The sequence below is a fragment of the Corvus hawaiiensis genome, chromosome 6 (assembly GCF_020740725.1).
Source record: "Corvus hawaiiensis isolate bCorHaw1 chromosome 6, bCorHaw1.pri.cur, whole genome shotgun sequence".
Taxonomy (NCBI): Eukaryota; Metazoa; Chordata; class Aves; order Passeriformes; family Corvidae; genus Corvus; species Corvus hawaiiensis.
The window spans coordinates 50,949,617-50,975,191 of NC_063218.1; the positions used below are offsets into that span (position 1 = coordinate 50,949,617).

Below are 25,575 nucleotides of genomic sequence, written 5' to 3' on the forward strand. Positions count from 1 at the left end.
ATGCTTCTAGTCCAATTAAATTAGTGTTCTGTGGTATCAAGTGAGTTCGGAGAGTGTGAGGAATAGATGATCTTTTTTACTCGTAGTCAAGGTAAATGTAGCAGGTTCAGCAGGTAAGTTGGTCAGAGGTTAGTGATGAGTGGAGATGCCAGTGTATTGGGGTGATTTCAGAGCCATGATTTTTTTTTTTTTTTAAATTGGAATTGTATTTAGAAAGTGTCAGAAGCTTGTACAGTTTTAAAACTGCTTCATAATGGAATGGGCCTTTTAGAATGTTCTTTCTCACCATAGGTATTTTTCCTTTTAGTTCATAAATTAGCCTGCAAGATAGTTGGTGGTAATATCAGACCAAGGTGGTGTTTGTTTGTTCTCTTTTAAAAAGATGATAAATGGATAACCAGTTTTAAAATATAATCGTGCTGATTAGGAATTTACGTGAGAGCTAATGTATTTTAATTGATACAAATTCTTCTTTAAAGCTCAAAATGTAGAATATTCTAATAAGGCTCAAATTTAAGCTGCTGAAGAAAAGTATTTTTGTTGCATTCTAAGAGTAAATGCTGTGCAGATGATAAGTTTATAATGATACATTTTGGATACTAACCAAAGCAATTCTAATTGGTGAAGTTACCCAGTTGCTCACTTGGTGCTAAACCAGGATTGTACTGTAATTGCACTTATGCTGTGGTCTTTTAATTTATTTTTTTATTTGATCCACTAGAGCTTTAGAATGATCACATTGTTTTACCTAATTCATTGCACAAGGTCTCTTGCTTTTAGATCCGTCACTCATCATACCTAATGCCTCTTTTTTTTTTTTTTTAATTTGCTTGTTTTTAATTTGCAGAATTTTGTAGTTATTTTAAAATTTCTAACTGGACTACTCAATTTTTACCAGGCTTAATTGCATTTAGTACATGTGTGTCAATTGCTGGCATTAAAAAAACCTTTTAATATTCAGCTTTTCATTCCCACTGTTCTGTAGCACTAATTTGCAGCCAGTTATTTGTATTTACTTTCCCAGTAAATATGAGTGCACTGCTTGGAGACATTCATCTGTTTTGTCTTCTGTTTTGCAATCACAAATTTTTTAAAGACAGTGCATAATGTTTGGAAATTGTAGTACTGTAGTATCACTGTTACTTTCATACTTTAATTGGAAGAAATAAATCTGAGCTTCTTATGTTTTCTGACTCACATAACAAACACAAGTCAAAACATTTTCACTACACTCGTTATTAACATTTGTGGCAAACACTTTATTTATAAATTTGGGTGCCATCTTGGTCTTTTTCTTGCTGTAAAGAATTAAAATAGAGTTTTTCAGCCCTAGTAATGTTTTGTAGAGGTCCTCTCTTGTACCTATAGGGCTTGGATTTGCAAGAGCATGTTTGGTAGCACAATTACTTACAGCATTACAATTATTTAGCAGCCAAAATGGCAAACAGTTAAATGTATAATTGAAGTGCTGCTCAGTGTGTAACATTTGCTTTAAACATACCTTGTATGTGTAATTCTAATTTTTAATTGGTCAGCTCTCAAGTGTAGTATGACATTTTAAGTATTGATCACAGTACATGAATTCATTTGTTATATACAATGCCTTTTTCATGTAAAAGTTGCAACATCAAAGCCAATAAAAGTACTGCTTCTTAAGAATGGTTTGATGTTTTTCTTACCTATATACAATAACAACTTGAAAATGATACTGTGTATTTAAAATATACTATATCAATCAGGCCTGGTTCGAATATGAGTAGAAGAATGAGTTTGGAGTACTCGTATGAGAAAATGTTCTTTTCTCTTTTGAATTCTGTAACATATTAATTTTTGAGATGTAATTGCCTTTTACCTACTTAACTTTTTAATATACATGGAAGATACTTATCTTCTGAGTGAATTCTGAGAGCTTGTGCATGAATAGGTTTCAATTAGATTTAGTAATAGAAGTGGCATAATGAAGTCTAAGGACTTCATGTGGAGTTCAAACTTCATCCAAAACAAGCCAAAGATTTGTCCCAGAAATACTGGAGATGTTTTTAAGAAACATAAAAGTGGCACATTCTCCTATTGATTCCCTCAAAACCTTGAGGAGATAATTTTGTTGTTGTCGTTGTTTTTGTCTCTTCTTTTTCCTACTGGTTTTAATATCGTATATGGTAAAGTTGCTCAGATCTACTGGATGGAATGATGCTACAACTGAACTTAATTTTTTTGAACAAAAAGGTATTGGTAGTGTCCTTAAGTGTGAGTTTATATGTAACTGTATTGTATGTATTTGTGAAGGGACTAATGTGCAGTGATTTTGGGTACTCTACATTATGCAGCTTAGTTTAAATATGCTAAATTTAAATATCAATAAATATTTAATAGCTCTGATTTATATTGCTAAATATTTACCTTTTAAAGACCTTGTGAAAGACTTTTGCAGGTAGCTGGACTCTGCTTTCAGTAAAGTCTGAAGAGCTTAAAAGTTAATTAGTTTTCAATTCAAGACAAGTTAACACTAATACACAAAGTATTATCAGCTTTAAACAGTAGGTATTATTTTATTATACATAAAATTTTCAAGCTGTGGTTCTCAACCAGCACTGTAAGTAGCCTTTCTGTGTAGTGATTCAGAACCACACAGCACTGCCTCTTTACAATGCCGAGGACTAATCTGTCAGTCTGTAGGCTCGCTGGTAGTGAGACCTGTGCTCCCAAAGATGTTTGTGTGTAGCTGGTTCCATGTTAATCAGCAAATGTGAAATTGGGATTAATAAATTTCTTAGAATCTAATTCTACTGAACATGTAAAATTAAGCAGTACTCTGAATTCCTCACAGCACAGCTAGAGATCAAAACGCCCACCCGTATGTACCAAGAAATGCAGTTGTATTTTCTTTCTCTTGCCAGTTTAGGGTTTGCCCTGCTGACTCTTTCAGCAGTGCAGCGTTTGCAGCAGTAGTAATATACATTGCTATATGGTGAATTTGGTAGTATGGCTGAATGCTGTTAATTGTTTTGTATCTATTACCAGTGGAAACGAGAGCAAGAATTTGATTTGCAGTTACTTGAGAGGGCAATTTGTGGAGAAGACAAGGATGAAAATGAATGGTTAAAAGTTCAGCCAGTAGCAGTGACAGAGACTGACCTGGAGCCTCAAGACTATGATTTAGATATCAGCAGAGAGGTAATGCTCACAATCTTTTGCCTCCTAATCTCTGTCCCAAAACATTAACCCTTCTAAGTTTTTGGCAGTGGATTCTCATCCTTTCTTTCAGAAGTTAGCTGGAAGTTTGAACTAAAAGGAGTCTTTTGGGTACTAAAAATTTATGACCTGGCACCTTTGCAATGTTTGTGTTCGTATTGTGTTCTAGTGGAGAGAAGAAATTGAAAAGTTGGCTCTACTCTTTGAAATATATAGCTCAGGCTTTCTAAAGGAAAGAGCGATTAACTTAGGGAAGGTTCTATAAATTGGGAAAAAAAGATGAGAAGACAACACGAAGAGTATTTAAAAATGAGAAACAGGAATGAAGGAAAAGTTCCCCAGAGCTACCTTACTGCTCTTAATTTTGACTGGCAAAAGGTGATAGAGAAGAGGAACCACTGCTGTATTTGGGCTTGAACAGAAAACATATTTCAGTCAGCTTTTGGAATGACCCGCTTGGTGTTCTGGGCACGAGGTCTTTTCTCAGCTCCAGTAACCGAGCAAATGTTGGTTTGAAATGCGATTGGGCCATCTGGTGGGAAGGAGAGAACACAGCAAGTGGAAAGGCTTCAGGGGGTACCTTGTGCTGTGTTAAATGCTGCGGGAGATGGCAAACCAGTACAACTATTAATGATAATTAGACTAGTAAGCACCTGTGCTCTTCTGAAAGCTGTTGGCAGAGTATCATTTTACAGAGAGAGATATTTGTAAAAGGTTTACTTTGTGAGTTGTTACCTGTTGAACTCTATGAATGAATGCATCTTTCAGTTAATCTTTGTATAATTTTTACAGAAAATACAGTGCTTCTGTAAACTTCAGAAGCAGAAGATAACTTTTTTTCTACTGCCTTTCCTTGTTGCACTCTGCTATTAATTTTTCTTTTCCAGAAGGCCTTCAGGGCTATGGGAATCGCTTTGTACTTCCTTTAAGCCTTGCATAGGAGACATTTTTGCTCATAGGCATTTCTGTCCTGCTTCAGAGTAACTGAAATAGGTCCGAAGCTCTGAGTGTAAAGCTTCTTTCTCAGTTAACCTGGTTAGAATCGTAGAATGGTTTGTGTTGGAAGGGACCTTAAAGATTGTCTAATTCCAGCCTCCTGCCATGGGCAGGGCCACCTTCCACTGAACCAGAGCTCCGTCCAACTTGGCCTTGTTCTTTTCCATTTCATGTGGCCATCCTCTTCACCTGGCAGGCACTTCTGTGTTTGAGGTACCTCTGTGCCTCAGAAGGGAGCATACTCAGTTGTACCTTTAAGGAAATCCATCTGCCGTTCACATGATTAATGGGTCTGTTATTCTGAAAGTGACTGGTTGAGCTAATTTAGATTAGATACAGTATGGAGATAGAGATACACATTTTAAAAAGTGTATATATGTCTGTATCTAAACCTCCATAGAGGAGTTGGATTCAAAAGTAGGGAAGTGTAGTGGAAAAATTAGGATTTTTCTGGAAGCACGGGCTTTGTGTTTCCTGAGAAGGAACTTGAGGCTGTGATTTTAATATAGTTAATTAATTAATATAGTTGTGTGTGTCAGTGTGTGCTCTTGGCCTTCGATTGCCTGTGAATTACTGAGCCTAAGCACCGGGGGTTAGGTCAGGCCACTTTACATAATCCATCGAATTAGCATGAGCCAAGGTCAGTGGTGAAAAATTTAGGATTATTTTCATTGAAAACTTTGAATTTTGAAAACTCATTGCCTCATGAGTGTTTTAACAAAATTCCAAGAAGAAGAAGAAAAAAAATTGCTCTCCTTTACTTATTTCCATTTATTCACACGTTCTCTATTTTTATTTTCAAAACCAGTCTGTTCTGTATATTAAGAATTGGTTTTCAAGGTCTGTAAACTTTATTTTTGTTGGGTGGAGAGAAAATTTCCCACAAAATAGTGGATCCTAGCAAAAATTTGTTTCTGGCTTTCATGCAATCATGTTACAATTTTCAGTCTATTCAGAATTAGTTTATGCAATGTGTTGTTACAGTTGCACAGTGTAGTGTATTTCTCTCTGCCTTTTGTTTCCTTCTGCTGCTCACAGAAAATTATCCAGTCTCAGAAGAATGACCCTAGGTTAAAACTTGAGGTGATACTTCCTTTCAGTTGTAGGAAGTTCTGGCTGGCATGACACAAATATAATGACATGAATATCTCGGGTTGTCCAGTCAACCACTCTTAGTGGTTGCTTCTTTCTACTGTAAGAACTTGAGGCAGTGTCCTACTTTGGGCTCTAAGCCTGAGCTGAAGAAATGTTTTCTGTTGATTCTGATTGCTTCTGTAATCCCTTTTAATATTTGTTCAGTCTATCTTCTGAAGTAAAAAGAATCAGAGGGAAAAAACACTGTTGAAAGGGCATCAGCTAGAAATTCAGAAGGAGTGTTTAGCATCAGATGCATGTACTGACTGTGGAAATCCATGCTTTATTCTTTTCACTGTGTTCTCCCATTGAGGAGGATTTATCTCAATTTCTTTCAAGTCTTCGTTATTGAAAACTCGATGCTTGCTTTCTTTCTACAGTTGTCAAAACCTGAGAAGGTTGTAATTCCAGAACGTTATGTTGAGCTGGAGCCAGAAGAGCCCCTTTCTACAGAAGAGCTGGCAGCAAGGCAGCGGAAAGCAGAAAAGATAAAGAATATTCTTACTAAATCAAGGTTAGGTTTTAGGTTTTTTTCCAAATCTTATACAGGGGCTCATGTTAAACATCGAGAACTAACATAATACAACAATCTTAATTTCTGTTACCTGAATGTACCATGTAGCTTTGAGAAAATGCGCTCAGAAATTATGTAGTATATTTAGAGCTGCTTTTCAAAACAAAGTCAAGAGATAATGATGAATTTCGTGTATTTTCTTGTTCAGAGAATCCTAAAGTAGTAGTGAGTCCTTACCAACCAACTTGTAGATGAGAATGAGGAGGAAGGAAAGGAAAGGCATGAATCTGACCAAAAGCAGAAGAAAAGTCAGCATGAGAGCAAGTTTCTGTTGTCTCCAGAGAGCGGAGTTGTGAAACAACACTTTTGGCTACTTACAGCTAGTATAGAGTCAGCTGAACATTCAGTTTCAAGAATTTGATTTGTCAAGGATCTGTCCTCTCTTTGGAAGGGGTACAGCCTGAGGGACCACCAGGTTATTTCCTTTTCCTTTGAGCACTAGAAAGGAATTTTACTAACAACTTCAAATAAATAGCACGTTTGTAGTGCTTTTATTTAAACAGCATATTTCCAACAAAGGACTTTCAGATGTTCTTAAGGCTATGCAGAAATTTTGACTGCATGTGAGGTGGCTGTGCCATTTTTCCATGTGCTGTAGGCATTTGCATACAACATCAACCCTATTTAAAGAACGACAATAAAACAGGGAGCTTGATAGATGAGATCTGAAAACTGCAGTCTGAATCCAAGCTTGTTCTTATCTGCATGGTGGATTCTTTATGTTTGCAAATGTTAATGTTGTTTTTCACTTTCCCCCCAGTATGCACAATCTGCAGCCTACTGTTGCCCAGGACAAACACAACTCGATTGATTTAGATTCACAGCTGCAGGAGCAGGAGCGCATCATTACCATTTCATACGCTCTGGCTTCTGAAGCCTCTCAGAGGAGCAAGGAGGTAGCAGGTAATGCTGAGTTATTTACCAAATAACAGCTATTTCTTACCAGCTTCTCAAGTTGTGTGGGGTTGTTGCTGAATTCCTGGCATAAGAGAAAGTTTTAGTCAATTCATATTCAAAATAGTGAAGAGTGCATGTAGGTAACAAATGGAGAGGGGCTAATGATTTACATTGAGTATTTGGCCTCCAGTGGACAGGATAAAGGGGGCAAAATAGTATGGTCAATAAATTCAGAACTTGGAAACTTGCTCTAATAGTGCTAAAAAAATTAACATTTTGATTCTCTGTAATTATATTAAATCAAATATTTCTATATTCATTTTTAAAAGTAAATTGATCTGTGACTTCAAAAAAATCAAGAAAAGAGGATTTTAAATTTTTTTTTTAAGAGAAAGATTCCCTGGTCCAGTGATTGAGATTAGGCTACAATCATTTGCAGCTTGAGCTGTCTGACAACAGGCTGAAAAAGACCTTGTAAAATGGGGATTGGCATGTTTCTGTCTGGTGACCAGGGTGAGAGGTCAGAGCAAGACAGCTGTGCATGAATTCTGCTTGATGCCTGGAAATTAATAGATCCTTTTCAATATGTTGCTAAAAGTGATAATTTCACTCTTGATTGCTTTATAGTTGAAATAAGTAAGAAATGTCAAGAGATTTGTATCACACACTAATCCATGCAGCAGTGATTCCCCCAAGTATCTGACTGGCCATTTATAACTGGCACCATTCACTGTTCCAGTGGAGAACAGAAATAATGGAAACTTCAACTATGATGGAGAAAAAATATGCACATTTCTCATCTGAAGTTGTCAGTTTAAACTTATGGCTCTTGCCACAGCAGCCCTTAAGACCTTCCCATTAAAGACAGATTATTCCAATATTGGAGCGCGTAACGCACATCTGCAGTAACAGAGTGTTGATTGAATGTGGCTGTACACTCAGGGATGCAGTGCCAGCTAAACCTGAGGGGAATGGCATTTTGAGGGGATGGAATACATTCTCAAGATAGGAATCTTGAGACTTCAGAGAGTTTCTGTGGGTAATTTAACTGACTGGCAGGAATAAAGTGATTCGCTGAGGAGGCCAGGCATTATAAAGCTAAACCAAACAAACAGAAGAACAGAATTGTAAGATCATGGGAGCATTTCAGGAGTAACCTTGTGGACCTTCAGGCCATCAGTGTATCAAAAGGGCTTTTTCACAGGCGTTTTGATCCCAGTTCCAGTGACCAGAACCTTGTAACAGGTACTCAAATCCTTTGGTTATAGAATGGGAATGTCTTTCATGATGTGTGAGCGAGTGCAGCATTTTGCCACTCAATTTCTAGCTTCTGCTGGGAAAAGGTCACACATCTGGGCTAAGGTCAGCCCAGATGAACACAGCCAGTACTTGAAATTACTCCTCTGTGTCAGTACAACAAGAGCAGAGCACCTGCTCTGCTCAAAGGTCTTCATGGGGCCAGTTAAGTTACTTCTGGGTGTGCCTGAACTTGTAGCAACGGTACAGTACTGAAATAGGTTTGATTTTTTAAATATTGTGTAGTGAATGTAGTACACATTTCATTACTATAGGTTTTTTTATTTATATATTTTAATTTTTTATGTTGTAATTATCTCAAAAGTGTGACCCATCACATTTTAGGTATATGTAACCACAAAAATATTCTTTATTCTTCTATTTTCCTCAAAGAGGGAATTAAAGTGTGTATTAGGACTGAAATGTTTAAGTGTTGCTTCAGAAAATTTGCAGTCAGTTGCGAGATAAGTTTTAGTTTGATTTTCCTTGTGAGGCACAGCAGCTGCCTCTTTTGTCTTTCAGTTAAAGAAACCCTAACACAGTAGCCAAAGACTAAGGTTTTTAAGGAATCCCAAACCTTTATGTTTGTGCACAGCTTTTGTTGCCACACTTGTACCTCAAAAACTCACTTCTTGAAATATGTCTTGCTTTGAGTTCAATTATTTCTTACTTCTTTAAAAGCAAAAGCCTTTATAGTATTAAAAAAAAAAAACAAAAAAAAAAGCCAGAGTAGTTTGGTTTTAATAGAAAATCTACAAACCAGAAAAGAGTTCAGGTTTTTTAGGTATGGCCTAAATTCTGATGATCTAAGGTGATTAAAAAGAAAAGCATTTGACACTTTGCACAGCTAATTGGACATTCTCATGTAGTCTCATATAACAGATTCCTTCACATTCTTATTTTTGTAGTTTGATTTTCGAAGTGTGGGTTATCATTTGCTCCTTGTTGATGAAGCAGACCGTATCTGAAAATCCCAAATTAATTATCTAGATTTTTTTTACAAAGATTTGTTTATGGAAAAGACTGTGAAGCTTAACTTTGCCCATTATTCAGGGCAACCAATTATGTTAGGATATTATGCTAATCTAAATCTTTTAAGATAAATTGTACATCTATCTAATAGTGCCACTTTAGAGTTTCCTGTGTTCCTAATAAGAAATCAGCCTTTTGAGTAGAAATCATGCCAAGAATCTGGAAGATTAAAGTCAAATACAAGAGTATTAAGAAGTCATCTCCTACATTGTATGCTTTGGCCCTCCTAAATATAAAAGCAGAATTTTAGATTGAGTTCTAATTTCTTCAATTTTATGATTATTGTCTTCTAATACTATACTATTACTCTGGTTTATAAACAAGGATACTTTTAATCACTGTATTCTTTATCCTGTACTTTCAAGCTGAGATATATGAAAATGTATTTACTGTATCACGCATGGCACTAAGCAAAATGTTATACACATATGTAATTTTTTAAACATTATTTTTTCTATATATTTTTTTTGTTTCTGCTTACTGGCATATAACAAAGGAAATGTTGAAAACCTGTACAGCCTCAGTGAGTCTTGAAATCAGTTTAGCAAATCTAGGTGCTGGTCCAGAGCTTCAGCTTTAAAAGCAGTGCTGATGAGAGTGTATCAGTCTTGTGTGCTTTCATAATGTTCCAGTAAAACTTCATCTTGAGATACGTTGTCCATATTCTCATCCAAATAGGAATCTTTATTTGTTTAATTTATGCAAAGTGTAGACAAAAGCAGCAGGTAGAAATGTTGTTGTTTACATTGTGTTTCATGTGACTAAAATAGTGTAGCACCTCATTCATTGCTAATCAGGTTTCCTATTCATGTGGTAGAAAATTAAGGTCGCTCCGTTTATGATGTGAATGTTTGATTGTGCAGCCTAATTCCTGTGTGTGATCCCTTCTAGCTCAGCAGTTGACCTATCCACCCAAAGCACCCTCACCTTCTGTACCACAGCCACCTCACTCCCCCCTAAGCAATGGATTTCACTACACATTTGTTTAAACACCTTCCAAGTAAGAACTAACTGCTCTCAGCATGCCTGATTTGCCATCGTGCCTGTGCTGTGGCTTGCTAAATTTTAACTTCTTTACTAAACCAAAATTACATCCAAATGAAAGCATGCAGCTACTTTTTCAGAAACCTTTCATTCTGGTAAATATTGCTTCTAATGAGCTAACACGTGGGCTGATGGAGTCTTCAGAGAAGTGCTGTCTCTCTGCAGGTGAGGTGCTTCCTCACTCCTACTGTGGTGAAGGGAGGAGACATCTGTGCTCTGGGTAACAGGGGGCCAAGTTTTCAGCAGCCTCTGTACTCTGGTGGCTGCACAGGGCATATAAAGAGAGAATCCAAAGTACGCCTTGGACAAGCAGGGGTTTCCTTTGTGGGCTGGTATCCTACACAGGAGCTGGCATCGGAGTCTTAGCTGAGCTGAAGATTTGGCCCTTTGTAACTAATTCTGCAATGTTATGTTTGACTTCGATCATGCCTTTCATTGGATTATGTTAGCAGAAGGTTGGTTGTTGTCTCTGGTTAAGTTATTTTGCCACTTCAGGTATTAAAATTGTGATAATTTTGTTGTCCTTACAAAAAAAATCTGGATTTGTATCTCAATAGGATTTGCAGAGTTTTCCCTGTTTGAAACAGGAAAAGGTGTAAATATTGTATGCAACTGCTAAGTGCCCCTAGTTAAGACACTTGCTATGCATCCATATTTTGCTTTGATATTATTCTCATCTTTCTGATTTCCTTTGGCTTAATTTTATTGCCTGAAGTTGAACAAGAAGATAAAGCAGAGTTGAAGTAGTAAAGAGGGTTGCGTGAGTAACTCAAGCAATTGTCCAGTGCCAGAGACTCGAGCAGGTGGCCAGGGCTGACCTTCAGAGGTCCCTTCCTACCCCAACCATTCTGTGATTCCAGACTGACTTAAAAACATGTCTAGCACATGTCTGTACAAATATATACACATAGATATACACTTACAGATATATATTGATACAAACTTACATTTTCTTCAGAAGAAGAAAGTAGTTTTGAAAACCAGCACCATGCAGGGGACACCAGAGCTTGAGCATCAGTGGCATCATGAGATAATTGTTCGCTTAATGTGTCTGTATGAATTGTTCCTTCTGTGAAACTGCAAAAGGCTTAGAAAAAAGGTTTCCAGCAATTGCTTACTGCTTGGCTTTGGTTGACTCCCTTCAATATTTAACCATGTTTGTTTTCCTTCACACCAGCCAAAGCAGTAAGTGAACACTGACGTAAGACTCGAGGCAAATTCCACCTTGTGACCCCTCATGGAAGACAGAGGAGATTCTTTTCCAGTTTTCTGTGGAGATACTCATTGGCTGATGACACCTTCTTCTGGAAAGACATTCAGAGAACAATAGGGGGATTTTCTATGAAAATGAAGAGAACTGCAAATCATTTTTTATTTACTTCAGTTTAGTTCACACTTTTTATACGAATAAACGGCACTTTTAATAAACTCTGTAAAATACTGACAATGTATTTTTAGAACAATGTATTTTAGGTTTTTTTTTTAAATCAAGGGCTGAATTCATTTTAAAAGACACTTCTTGCATAGATACTAAATGATGCTGTTACTTCCCCCCCCAGGCTCAGATGCACATTGTAAAGTTTTGTGAAAAAACCCCCTCAAATTTGAACAAACCTAGAAGCACAGTCATAGGGTATGGATAGAGCTAATGCAGCGGACAGGTTTGGTGAAGGGGTGTTTTGGATTGAATATTTTTATAGAGTTAATCACCCACCCTTTTGCCCATTAAATAATCCATTGCAAGAACTGTTAGCTTGAATTTCTAAGTATTAGTAACCACTGTATAGCAGAAACTTCCCAAGAAAGCCATAATGAAAGCCAGTTTTAACTCCCATTTCCTTTTTTTGATCCCAGATGATTAACTTGCTGGTATCAATCCACAGTTTGTTAGGTTGCCCTTGACAGTAGCGCTGCCCCGTCTGTAACAAACAGCTAACAAATTTTATTTTTTTTTGAAAGTTGAGATGTGAAAGAAGATGATTTTTAAATAAAATATGTGGAGTAAGCAATAAAAAATTATAGTGTGTCATTTGGCTAGTAAATATGTATTTTTCTTCTGATTTTTTTTTAATAGACATTACAAAATGACATATTGACTAGTATTTATCCTGGAAACAGCAAAACGAATGGAATGTGGCACCTGCTAATTTTGTAGGTATGTTCACCTGGTGCTGATCTTTGCCAAACTTTGGAATTCTGTGCTGTACTTATGCATAGGGCAAAGGGTGAGGTAGTTACAACAAGGAGAAAATAAGATTAAATGAATTGCTGCAACTATACTTGAAAAATCCCTGTGTATGCATTGAATGCAAGACATGGAAAAACTTCCCAATGTTATGTAATTAGTAGCTGAGTTCAGCTCTGGATGAGAAATAACTGAGAAATACTTCTGCAGTATTTTGTGAAACCACTAACTTGTTTATTCCTTATATTCAAGTAGTAGCTAAAACCCCCTTGGAATTGATCTTTGTGTTTCAGACTTTAAGACAAATCATATTATATTAACACTATAGTCAGAAATATTCTTAAAAGTATATATTTACCTAATGCAATCTATTTTACCTCAATACTGCCAGTATCAACTTCAAAACCTTTTGCCAAAATAATGATTTATTTTTGCCTTTATAAAAAAGTTTTGAAAGCATAAATGAATATTTTGCAAGAAAACATTAATTTAAATAAAATGTAACAGTTTGGAAAATGGTATATGTACAGATTAAAATATTAACATAACTGTCTCCTCTTGCCTCTGTCTTGTCTGCTCTCTTATCGGTGTCCAGGTAGTTGGAAATCCAGGGTCATTTGTGCTTTTATCACATTTTGCGCTTCTTTGTTTCAAATCCCATTGAAGTTCCCCAGTTTTGCATTTATTTCACTGGGGTTTGAATCAGGCTCTCTCTATGCCAATTCTACCTTTGAAGAATTATAATAATAATAATTATTATTATTGTTGGTTTTTGTTGTTGGGGGTTTTTTTCTTTTGTTTTTAGAAATGTTTTCTAAGCATTTGATGAAATCTGTCTTTGTTCTTGAGTAGCAAGAGTGGGGTGTTGGCCAAGGGGAAGGTGGTGGGCACTGGCAAAGCTGCAGCTCACTGGCAGTGTTTGACTTTGCAGCAGTTCCCTCAAAAGACACCAGGTTGATGGAGAACAGTGGAAATGTTGAAGTCTTCTGAAAATCAATGTCTCAAGCAAAATGGGAAGCAACAACTAAAAGTATTTCTGTGGTTTAGTGTTGACTGTGTGAATTCGAGGGCGATTGTTTGAGACTGAGTCCTTGGCCTTTGAATGTGAGTGGCAGAAATTCAGAGCTGAGCTGCTTAAGATGTGCTTGTCCTGTTTTTGTGGGGCACAACAAAGCAATGAAGGGAAAGAAGTACAGGCAGTGCTGCTCTGCAGGTTGGGGGAGATGTTCATTCTCTTTCCTTTGATCGCACACACAAAATCTGCTCATTCATGCTTGCGTGGAAGAGAAGGATTTTGCCCTAAGCAGATACATCATTAACATTTGCAACAAAACCAGTCTTGATCTAAAGATTTTGGTCATGTCTGTAGTTAATCCCATATTTGGGAAAAAATTATAAGATAATTTTTCTTCCAAAATTTTTGTTTAATATGTGAAATGCTGTTCTTAGTGACCATCTCTTGTAAGGATGGGTGTAGTTTTTAAATAGTAATGGCTAGTTTTCCTATGGATAGAGTGTTTGGTTTGGGTCAATTTCCTTTTCCACTTCTGTTTCTTTTAATCAACATGCTCTTTTCTAAGTGTTACAGGATACTTCCTAGTATTAAAACTAGAAAAAAAAAAAAAAGTTTACTAGCAGATCGATATAATTTTGGTCAGAAAGTGGCCTTTTTTTTGCTTCTGCCTATTAAACAGTGAAGTCTTTGGGACTAATTGAACTCACTTATTAGAAAGCATTATCAGTTCTTTTGATTGTGCTGGTTTTTAATTAGTGTTTTGTAATGTTATACCAAGCAAAAATTTTGCAGGCTGACTTCTCTTCCCATAAACAGCTGTTTTCAATTTCTTCAGCCAAAGTTACTAAAATTTTACTGGCCAGCTGCATTTATAAAAGTACAGCCTGATACTTGTAAGTAGCACCTCTTTGACCTTTTTGGACTTGTACAACAGCTCCCACCCTTGTTTTTCACTATCATTTTGAGTTGGTGTGCATTGCTGGGCTGCAAGGAATCCTGCTGAGCTACAGCACTGTTTGTCTTTGTACATCTGTATTAAGCTGTTTGTTTTAAAGGACTGGACAGGTAAGCAGTACTTAAGAGACATCCAGACTGTTTTGGAACACTTGGGAGGAAAAAACCACCAACAACAACCAAATGCCCCCCACAAACAAAAAGAAATCCACCAAAAGTAGATAGGTTTCTCAGGAAACTACTAAGAGATTTTCTTCTGGAGAGTATCTTATGTGTGGAAGGAAAAGCTACTGAAGGATGTTACTAAACTTGTGTGCTGCTATTTTGAAAAACTCTTGAAGCCCAGCATGGTGGTCCTGGGTACCCCACAGCCTTTGGAGGGAAGGGTTGGTGGTGTGAGAAAGCAGAGCGCTCCTGAGCCTTGGTGGTACTTTCCATTATTTTTCCCTCTGCACCATTTACTCCTCTGACTTCAGCTCTTCAAATATATCTGTATATATTTTATATCAGCATCTGTTCCCCTCTATGAAACCACCTATTTCCCAGGTGTCTTAGCAATTAACTTCTGGATGTTCTATGAAAGAAAGACCAGATTTACTTGGTGTCAAAACTTAGAAGATACAGAAGGCAGGATGTGATGTTACCCCTCTGATTTATGTCTGTCTGGGTATTTTAAAGTGTTTGCTTGTGCTGTGTGTGTGTCTGTGTGCCCATGTACTGCGTGGTTATAAAAAGAGCAAAGCTGTGCGCAAGAAAAACATGAAAAAGTTGCTGTATTTTCCACACCTGGTAAAGATTCCCATTGGTTATTTGGCTGTATTCAAAAGGCTAAGATTTTTATTGCTCTACTAGCAAAAGCAACCTTTCTTCGTAGTGGAGCAGTACAAAGAAAGAGCACAAAAAATCTCCACATCACAGTGCCTGAAATTCTGTTTGAACAACTGTATTGATTGGGTCTGACCCCTTTACATTTTTTTTCCCCCATTATTTGAAAAGGTGCATCTAACTGCAGCTGAATTGAACCAACCACGATGAACTTTCCATGAAAACTTCTTGAGATATGTCTTTAGTTCAAAGCTCTGGAATTTTAAAGAGCATTTTTAATACAAGTCTGTTGAGATATTCTGTGCAACAACCACACTTGGAATCTTAAACTACAGGTAAATGTAGGAGGGAGGTAAAATGATAAAGGGTGCCATGAAATTGCTCGGAGATGGTGGAATAACTTCAAGTGCTAATTATAAAGTAAATAAACCCAGAAAGTATTGCATATGTATAAAAAGTAAGTGCATATAGAAAGTATATCCACATTTAGGTACTGTTGACTTGTTATTTACTTGTCAGTGCTCCTGGTTGCCTTACAGAGAGTGGAAAACAGCCTCCAAAGAAAACACTAACAATTAGCATTTTTGGAGCTGCTGTTGTTGAAATTGTGTTACCAGATGTAAACTTGAAGGACAGTGATGTTTTCTTGAATCCTCTCACCAGGAGCTGTAGCATAAGGAAGCACTAAAGGAAGGAAGAGGTTAAGAAAACAAAGGTGAGTAGTGAGATTGTAGGAAATAATGGCAGAGATGTATCTGCAAGATGTAAATAAGAGGCTGAAGGTGAGGATGGAGAACAGCCTGGTGGTGGGAAGTGAGAGGTAGTAAAAAGACACCAAGAGCTGAAATATGTGGACTTGGACAGCAGCAAAATGCTTCAATGAAAGGACTTGGCCTAAATTGTAGTGGGGAAGGTAAGAAGAAGGAATAGCTGGCAAATGAGAATGTTTCGTGTCCTAGTACAAAAAATACCTTGTGAAAGAGTTGAACAAGGGGGTGGGATGTTGATGGTGCCAGTGGATGAAGGAGAAACACTGATGACTTCAGGGTGGTGCTTTGGTAGCAGGACAATTGTCTTTTCTATTGCCAGTTGCTGTGCTCTGTTCCTAAATGGCATCTAAAGTTCTTTTCAGTCTTCCCTTTTTATTTTTCTCTGCTGGATCCTCCTATGGCCACCAAAAATGGTACTGAGTTTGGATAGATAATAGCACAAACTGTAATTGTGAGCTCCTTCTGCACCTGCACATCAAAATTAACTCAACTTGGTTTAAATCATCACGTGTTTCTTTAATGCTGTGCAAAAACTAAGGAAACTTATCTCCCATCATGATGCTGTACACCTCTTGTACTAAGATATTTTTCTCAGGAAAAGTGCAGAGGTGACAGGCTTAAAAGCAAACAAAACCAACTTCTGCTCTGTAGTTGAGGGTACTTTGACACATGTCCCTTCTCTTAATCCCCTGACAGCTTCCAAGAGATTGATGCAAAGAATCGTGCCAGGCTTTGATTATGAGATATTGCACTGCCACTTATTCTCTTTGTCTCCTGCAGTTTACAGAGGCAGCTTCAGTGCATAATTTAATCCCTGTACTGGGGACTGTAGCAAATCCATGGAGATTTCTACCAACCGTCCTCTCTGGCATCAGAACATGTGCACGTCGTCTTTGATGTGAATTCCCCAACCAGAGCCTTAGAGGGACCCATAGCTTTGAAGCTGGCCTATAAATTGTGCTTTCAGGAATCAAGTTGTCAGCCTCCTCTTCAGGAAGAAAGGGAGAGTAAACTGCAAAGCAGTTGCAAGAAACTACAGGGCAACTTACAGTTCTGGTTTCCTTGGCCTCAGAGAATTCCTGTGGGATGTTGAGAATCCCTTTTTACCTGCCTTAGAAGCACCCTCTTTGGTGACTGCCAGACCTGTGGGCACTGGGGCTGTGATGGAGCTCACCTTGAGGGGTTCCAGGGCAAATGGAAGGGGAACAGGCACAGCAGTGCATTTGACCTTGTTCAGGTGTTTTCAGTCTTCTAAAGCCAAGTGCTGAGAATGCACCTATGTAAGGTAAATTTTCAGTGTGGTTTAGAAACAGATGAAAACTTACCAGATGTGATGGTTGTTCTGTGACAACCAGCTGTGGTCTAACTTCAGTCATTCTTTCCTGAGGTGTAGGAGAACAGGCAGACTTCAGCCTTTCTATTGAGATGGAAATTAACTGGTCTTTGAGTTGAGGAATTTCAGTGGGCAAGTCTTGTTTTAATAGACAAATACAGTTCCCTGCTGTTCTCTCTGGCTGCTCCTTCCATACCAACCTGAAAAAGCAAAGGACTGACTGGAGTCAACCAGGACACTGACTTTGATTTTTCCTGTGCTCCCTGTCTCCAATGAGCTGAAACCATCCTGCTCCTATCCATGCCACTACTGCTGATACTGTTATATCAAATGTTGCTAAAACTGACTCCTGAATTGAAACATTCAAAGCACAAACTACACTGAGTTATATCAGCCTTTCGTCGTATATGTGCAGAAGCTTCTTACGCTGCTTCATAGCTCAGTCTGCAAGTTCTTAGTATGTTTATAAATGTTCAACAGAAACAGACAAGACTGTGTAGAACGCTTCCCATTTTGAGCAGGTGAGTCGTAGGTCAGCATCACAGCTGTTACCCCAAACCTCATCAGATGTTCACAATATTTGGTGTCCTACTTTTGGGGAGTGGAAGTTCTGTAGATTTTTTTTCTGGTCAGAGCTGTATCTAGAATAGTTTAATTTCAGGTTGGGGTTTTTGTTTTTTTCTTTTAATCTTTGTGTGCTCTATTTATAACTGAAACTGATGGCCGAATCAAGGAGGCAAGAGGCTGAGTGGAAGAGCCCCTCATTGTGTCTGTCAGCAGACCCATGCTGGGCTGGTCAGCTGGATCTACTTTTCCTGGGTCTTTCCAGATCCCAGCATGAATCTCTGAGTGGCTGCACACTGGTGGGAAAGCTCAGAGAGCAGCAGTCTTGGGACAGAGAAGGCAGAGGTGAGTGGCAGCCACAGCTGAAAGATTTTAACAATGAAATGCTGGTTCCAGTGTCGCTGGAGTGTCTAACTAGGAAAACCTGGAATGGGTCTATCAGGAAAGTAATCAGTTGATCTCTTAGGGAGGCATCTCACTCTTTCCTAGGGATACAGCCTCTTTCCTAAGTTGTGGTGAGGTTTTCTCTCTTCACAATGCACAAGCAACTTACATTCTTTCTCTGAGTATTAGAAGCTTGCAATATTGGGAAAACCAAAAAATCTACACAAATCAAGTACAAATGACTGACCATTAGTGGCTGCTGTAACTTTGTTCTTAAAATTGAATGAGCGGAAAAACTCGTAGTAAATGCAGGTGTAGTAAAACAGAGTAATCAAAATCTACACTCAGTTTTTATTTACAATATTACTTTTATTTTTTCCATACTTATTCCAAGTCCTCCCCCAATAGCTAATGCTGCAATGTTTACATTCAATAAACTAGGCAATGATAGTACAAACTGCTGCTTTCCTTCAGCCGACTGGCTTGGAAATGTTGTCTGCACATCAGGAATTGTACACAGGAAGGGAGTCTCCACGAGCATCCTGAGTGTTCCCTGGAACGCTGCTGTGGCGGTACTAGAGGTACAGGTCAAGGTCCTGTTTTCCCAGCCAGGAGAGGCAGGTGATCTGTCTGATGTACTAAGAGGAAACAAAGTCTAAAAAGCTCTGATATTTTATTTATTACTTGAATGCAATGAATTTGCAGAGGAATGGATGTGTTTAATTCTTGCTGGAAGGAGGTGCTGAACTCCTGGCTTTCTAAGCATATCAACTTGAGAGGTACAGCCTTATGCTAATTGACTCAGACCTCCAAGGGATGCATGTACAGGGAGAAAAGGAAGAAGGGCTCGCATATTTAACTCTTTATTCTATATTTTAAAAAAGCTAAAATGATTTGTATATCCTTTTCATTATCAAAGTATACTTTCTCTTTCAAAGTAAACTGGTTTCTTTGGGAGGTGTTATTTTTAATAACAGCGCAGTGCTATAGCCAGGAAACAGTAATTCAAAAAATCACTCTTTTCTACTGAAAGGTAGAAACAACTACAGTTCCTCCCCCTCGTTAGAAAGCCAAAGAAGCAATTAGAGCCTTCTGTTGTATTATGCTTTTCTAAAACATCTTCTCTATGCAACTGCTGTAGGACTTCAGATGGATACGGTGATTAATGCTGCCACAAAAGTGAGCAGTTTCTCCTCTCAGCCCTGCCAACACTAGCATCTATAGACAAAATCATTGTTTAAAGCTCTAGTACATCACAGAATAATGCTGATATTGGTATTTTACAACTAATGCAACATCACGTAATTCACATGTAATCTTAATAGTTAAAAATTCAAGACTGGGGTACTAACTGAATAAACCACTAACATGGAGCTTCCTTATCTGGCATGGAATAACAGAAGGAATAGTTCAGATAACATTGTAAAGACTGGGCAGGAACAAAACAAATTTATTTCTCCATCCAGGATTTTATACACTTTACAAAAACCAGTAATATCACTGCGCCCATAAAAATGTTATCCATGGCAACAGAAAGCAAATACTACTTTTTGTCATCTAAGAGGGTCTTCTTAAAATCAAAATACAAAGATTTGTGCTGTAGCAGTCCTCCACTTTGCACTGTAACAATAAGGCTTACTGTACTTTAAATACGAAGCTGTTACATCTGCAGTTATGAACCACTGGCTTTCACAAACATCATTTTATAGTTGCTTTTTGCTTCTTTTTTGTTTTCTGGAACTTCAGCTTCATCATGTTTTTCAGCAGCTTGTAGCTCCTCTGCAGACTCCTCTTGCTCCGAATCAGAGCCACTTTCAGAATCCTCTGAACTCTCATCAGAGGAGTGTCCAGCTGCCTCGTCTTCTTGTTCATCTTCCTGAAACTGTAAGTTCAGATTATGAGAGAGATAAAACATTATTTTCTGGCAACTCCTCTGGAGCCTTTAACGTTTCCCAGTGAGAATGTTTCATGTAATGGCTCCTTTCATTTTGGTACTAAAATGGGCCACGTTGTTAAACAGAGGCCTGTAAGACATGAATTATTAGACAGAAAGCAACTGCCCTGAAGTGGTTAACCATGCCAGCTGTGACATCTATGGATTCATCAGCCCTGGTTCATTTAGTTACAGCAGAAATCCTAAAGACACTGTTCCATGAGTCCAAAGTTCCAGATCCCATCCATTCAGTAATGCAAATACTGACTCTGGAATATTTGTCGCAGAGTGTGACACACTCTGGAACTAAAGGCTAGACCATCAAGAATTCACATTTGTGATTGACCTTTGACATGAAGCTTAGCAAACTGCAGCACGAGGAATGCTTAAGTTATCCAAAGATACTGCTAACAACAATGCAGATGCTTATCCTGCCTACTTATGTATTCCTCAGCAACACTCTGATTTAATATATTTGTCACTCTGTGCCCTAATCAGTCTTGACCACTCTGGAGCATTAAGTACATCTTATCACTTCTCAGAACAATGACAAGCATCACTCATTTATGAGCATCTAAATGGCCGCCGCAGTATATACATGAACATCAGTCAAGTGCCTGCAATCAGTTTGTCCTTTAACCCAAACCATGGAAATCTGCTTGGATTTTTAAACCCAGTACCACCTTGTCTTAGTGAAGTGAAAGCCAAGTCATTATGCAAATGAAGTCAGTACCTCACTGAACCCAAGCCCGCAGTGGCGCCGGTTCCGCCCTGACATTGTGCTGTCCATGCTCTGCTGGTACTGAGACTCCAACTCCTCGTTCATTTTCTTGTCTTCTTCCCCTGCATTGTCCAGGGTACTTTGGTTATGGTTCATTCAAATTAACAAAGACACCAAATTACAGGAAGTCACATTTTCAAAGTCAAGAAGTTTAAATGTAACCATTCTAAACTAGGATTGAGTATTACTGCATACAAACCATCAGGCTTTAAAGCAACAGTATCGAGTGTGCAAGCAGGACGGCTTTGATACAAAGAGGGCTGGGAAGTTCGTAAGACCTGATGCATTCCAGAGTTGCACTATGCAGTGTTATGTTCTACTGAACGAGGTAAATGGAATCAGTGTGAGTTCTCTGTGCTTCCAGCCAGTACTGCAGCATGCCCCAGCAAGGAGAAACTTTGTGACCTTCACTACATAACATGGGATTACTGTGATTAAATCATCCCTCAGATATAGCATCACGCCTCGGGACAATACCACCACTCTTGTTTATGGAGCTGTATCTGAAACTGTTTCATGCAGTTACTACAGCCCTGCATTTTTCCATCCTTAGGAATTAGCAGAAAAACTAATATTCATGAGCTACTTCTACAGGCCCTTTATTTACTTGTTTAAGTGAATAAATAATCACATTCACTGGGGGAAAACGTGGTCTAAAATAGTTAAGGATCCTATGTACTTGGAAAAGGTAAGAATTTCTAATTCTCCCCAGGAGGCCTACAACACTGGTTTTTAATTTGTATCTCTGCGAAGCTGAAAGGTTGTATTGCAAATCTATATTTCCTCATTTGGAAGTTAGAGCTGTATGCTACTGTAAAAGGACAGTAACTGTATGTTGGACAAAAGAAATCTTAAAACCCCATCATTTTAACTTTTTCCTATTAACAAACCAGTACTGATTCTTTATGACTCCAAGGAGAAACATCACTTCCTTTCTAGGAAATTCAGGTATGAAGGAGTGACTCATACAATAACAGCAGCAGCACTTGGAACCAATCCTCAGCCTTATTTTGGTCCATAGATAGTTTTTCATCACGTGAAAAATGATTGGTGGAGCATATCAGAGAAAGCTTTCTGGAATATGAAGGGAAGGTTTCTAGAATGGTGACAGTTGCTATTCCACAAGGCTTTACCAAAGCTTCTCTCAGGCAGTGCAGTCCAACCCAGCTTAGTGCCAAGTACTTTGACTTCCTAAGCAAGCACGATAAAGAGTTACCATAGTTCTATGTGACATCCAATTATTGCTGATTGCCAAGATGACCTTGCAGATCTTTTCAGCTTTTACCTCATTGCCTTAGGGCAGAGATCTTTCTATTCAATAGGTAACCAGGTCAGGGAGAAATCAACCCCTGTTCTTTTCCATGTACAATTTAGTTTGGATATCCTGGCATATACTGATAGGTGCCAACAGCAATACAACTTATTTTGATAGCAAAATAAGACTGAGGACCTACAGGCCCTGATTTCCAGGGCTTTTGTACACAAGTGTACCTGACCATAAGGTACTTTGCTGAACCTGGACTTTAAAAGGCAAGTGCGAGCAGTCAGAGAAACCATTTGTCAGTAACCCAACAGAAATAAGGAACTTCTACAACTCCACAGCCTGACCCATCTTCAGCTGCAGCCACGAAACCTGAAATCCCTCCCTGCCATATCTACCAAGATCAAAGTACTGGAATGTTCCTAAATTAGGGTTCGATTTCCAACTTTGTATCAGCTGTTGGATAAACTGACCTGTCCTGAAGTGAGAGGTTGATCTGTGGTCTCCGATAACAAGGCGGCCAGTATGTTCTTTCTAAAAGAAAAGGCAGTTTGTTTTGGAGCTTTAGGGTGCACTGACAGCTCTGCCAACATCCTGAACATCTTGAATGTAAAAGCTCTGCTGTCAAACCCTGCCACCCAACTGCAGGACTCTAAGTTTTACTAGCTAACAGCTGCTGCCTCTAGGTGCACTTCTTTCATCTTTCTTTTGCTGAATTTTCTGAAAAAGAAACCACAACAACTACACACTCTTTGCTCTTCCCAGACCCCAGAGATGGTTCTATTTCATTCTGTTTCTTGCCACTGATATGAAAATTATACTACATGATGCTGGACAGATGTGTGTTCAGGTTCTGATCATCTACCCTTTCTCTGACACTCTGCAACAGTGCATCTTATGATGATCCCACTTTCAGACTGGTCACAGTGTCAGGTAAGACCTTCACAATGCTGATTAATTTATTGGCTCAGTAGTTGCTCATTAGCAAATGTGTCCCAATAGGCAAGAACTGGCATTACACAGCAAGCAGCATTAAGTACCCAAGCAGACATTAAGATTAGTGGTAGTGAGATGCTTTAATGGGACACTGTATCCCTATCCTCTAAGAAGTCCTAACTTTCACCTCTTTAATACAGTTAGCTATTTTAGCTTACAAAATTACTGTATTCAAGCAAAATACGTTAGTACAAGTAAAAATATTTTTTGATGGTAAGTAAAACTGCAATACTAAAGCAACATTTTATACATGAAAAAAGCATTATTACATTTAACCAGTTTTGCAGCATTTTTTTGCAGCAAACGTAATAGAAATTTAGTTTTGGCGCATTTTTTCTTTAAAAATATTTCCTAGATTGATTAAAAGAGTGCTAGCTGATTGATTTAAAGTTTTTTTTTTTTTCCCCAGTGAAAAGATAAATTTACAGACCTAGTACGTAGGTTTGTTATTTTGTAACAAGGACTCTCTCCGAAGCGTCAAGTAATTTTACGAGCTGGACTGAAAGCATTTAAGGCGTGGGGTGGGGATGAAGCTGCGGCGCAGGGACTCGACAACTTCCGAGCCACGTTTTGTGTTACACGGCTGCTGACACAACAGCGGTGCAACCCAAACCCTTCTGGAAGCAGAGCCCCGAAGCCCAGCAGCTCTAAATTGTTCTCGCTTCCCCCAGCGCGCCCTGCGGCCCACAGAACCCCGCTGAAAGCACCCCGGTCCCTGTGCCCGCGCCGGGCGGGGGCCACGGGCAGCGGAGCGGCCTCACCTTCGCGGCGCCCATCAGCCGCAGGAACTTCTGCTTCCGCTCCTCGTTGCCGAGGTCCGCCGCCTCCCAGCTGCTGGAGCCCTGCGGGAGCACACGCTCACTGCGCCCGCCCGCCCCGAGCGGCCCCTCCGCCCCGCCGCAGCCCGTCCGGGCGGCCGCGGCCTGCCCGCGTCCCGCCGGGGGCTCCGCCGCCGAGCCGCGGCCCTGCCGCCGTCCCCCGCGCCGCCAACCCCCTCCCGCCGCGCCGCCGCCCCGCGCCCGGTTACATCGGGGGAGGCCGCTCGCTTGAGGCCGTGGTGGCTCTGGGACTCCCGGGCTGAGCTCATGGCCGCGGCTGGGTGACCAGGCCGCGCTGCCGCCTTCCTGCCGGAGCCGCTCCTTCGGGGGCGGGCGCGGGGCGCGCCGGGATCAGTAGTTCTGGGCGGGCGGCGGCGGCGCGGAGCGGGCGGGCGGGGACTGCGCGCCCCAGAGGCCTCCGCGGCGCCGCGGCCGCGACGGGCGGGATGGGCCGGGCTCCGCCTCGGGGCGGGCGGCGGCGCTGCCGGGAGACGGATGCGCGGCCCTTCCCTTTGCTCCTGGTGCTCGGGAGCGGGGGTGGCGGTGTGGGGACACTGGCCGCTGCTCGGCTCGCTTCAGTGCCCGCCGGTCCTGCTCCTTCGTGTGCCCCGAGTGGAGCCCTGTGTGCGGAGCTCCAGGTGTTCCCATTAACGCCGCAGTGCCTCTGGCCGTTTGCCTCCACTGTTGTTCCCGCCCGTCCCATCACCCCCACAAGTGTACAAAGCACAGATTCATCCACTGCTCCCAAATTTGTTAATGCGTATAAATATCTCAAAGGCGCCTGCCAAGAGGGTGGTGCCAGACTCTTCACAGTGGTGCAGGACGAGGAGCAATGGCCCTAAACAAGAAGATCCCTCTCAACGTGAGCAAGAACTTCCTTACACTGAGGGTGGCAGAGCACTGGAACAGGCTGCCCAGAGTGTCTCCCTCTCTGGAGACATTTAAAACAAACGATTGCAATTTTTTTTTTAATTTTGTTTTTTTTTTTTTTGTGTGTGTGTGTCAAAGAACTAAAGTTAGTGTCTTAATTAGATCCTTTTTTTTTGAGCAGTTTGCAGTCTGTATGTGCATGTTGTCCATGTGCATAAATGCAGTCACTTCAGCCACAGACTTTTCATCTAAGTACCCATAAATTACATAAGTTTATTCCCTCCAATCTTTTATGCTTTGTACAAGGTAGTGTAGGTGGCCAGAATATGTCCCAAATTTTCAGTTCTTCTCAATAGTATGCTCAAATCTGAAATTTTAACTTTCAGTGAGTTTTTGTACGGCAGTTAAGCTCTTGAGTCACTTTGATGCTTTTCTCTGAGCCTTCTTATTCTGCTGTGACCCACTGCTCTTTTGTAGGATTGAAATACAGCGAAAGAAGAGTTGATAAACATTCTGGATGATGGAGCAAAAAAGCTCAGCAGATCTAATAACGTAGAGATGTCTTGGGTAGGTAGATCAGAATTAAAGATTTCCTTAGAGGTCAGTATTAGGAGCAGCACTGTTTGTCGGTGACACGGACAGTGGGATCCAGGGCACCCTCAGTAAGTTTGCTGACAACTCCAAGCTGTGTGGTGTGGTGACACCACGCTGAATGGGACTT

The 25,575-nt window shown here is 39.7% G+C and overlaps 2 protein-coding genes across 9 annotated transcripts in view; one reads left to right on the forward strand and one right to left on the reverse strand.

Moving 5' to 3' along the window:
- The window catches only part of PLEKHA7 (pleckstrin homology domain containing A7), a 151,455-nt gene extending 139,841 nt beyond the window's left edge, over positions 1-11,614 (forward strand). For 7 of the 8 annotated variants that reach the window (XM_048305594.1, XM_048305596.1, XM_048305597.1 and 4 more), the window contains 5 exons: positions 3,022-3,174; positions 5,703-5,836; positions 6,657-6,799; positions 10,013-10,121; positions 11,343-11,614. In XM_048305594.1, the coding sequence (XP_048161551.1) occupies positions 3,022-3,174; positions 5,703-5,836; positions 6,657-6,799; positions 10,013-10,110 (528 nt within the window). In that variant the 3' untranslated portion in view covers positions 10,111-10,121; positions 11,343-11,614. The remainder of the gene's footprint in view (positions 1-3,021; positions 3,175-5,702; positions 5,837-6,656; positions 6,800-10,012; positions 10,122-11,342) is intronic. The other variant, XM_048305598.1, reaches the window with a different exon arrangement.
- Positions 11,615-19,622: 8,008 nt separating this feature from the next.
- C6H11orf58 (chromosome 6 C11orf58 homolog) lies at positions 19,623-24,339 on the reverse strand. Its single transcript, XM_048305603.1, has 5 exons — positions 24,194-24,339; positions 23,928-24,008; positions 22,644-22,704; positions 20,862-20,971; positions 19,623-20,077 (listed from the first exon to the last, which is right to left on the reverse strand). The coding sequence occupies exons 1-5, from the start codon at positions 24,251-24,253 to the stop codon at positions 19,868-19,870; spliced, it is 522 nt and encodes a 173-aa protein (XP_048161560.1). The 5' UTR covers positions 24,254-24,339; the 3' UTR covers positions 19,623-19,867.
- Positions 24,340-25,575: the final 1,236 nt, after the last annotated feature.

Bases quoted from the DNA above. Each gene is read 5' to 3' on its own strand.
- C6H11orf58 (XM_048305603.1), bottom strand. From the start codon at position 24,253: ATGAGCTCAGCCCGGGAGTCCCAGAGCCACCACGGCCTCAAGCGAGCG. The intron at 24,009-24,193 runs GTAACCGGGCGC...GTGCTCCCGCAG, and splicing joins AGCGAGCGGCCTCCCCCGAT to GGCTCCAGCAGCTGGGAGGC. The intron at 22,705-23,927 runs GTGAGGCCGCTC...CTTTTCTTTTAG, and splicing joins GGCTGATGGGCGCCGCGAAG to AAAGAACATACTGGCCGCCT.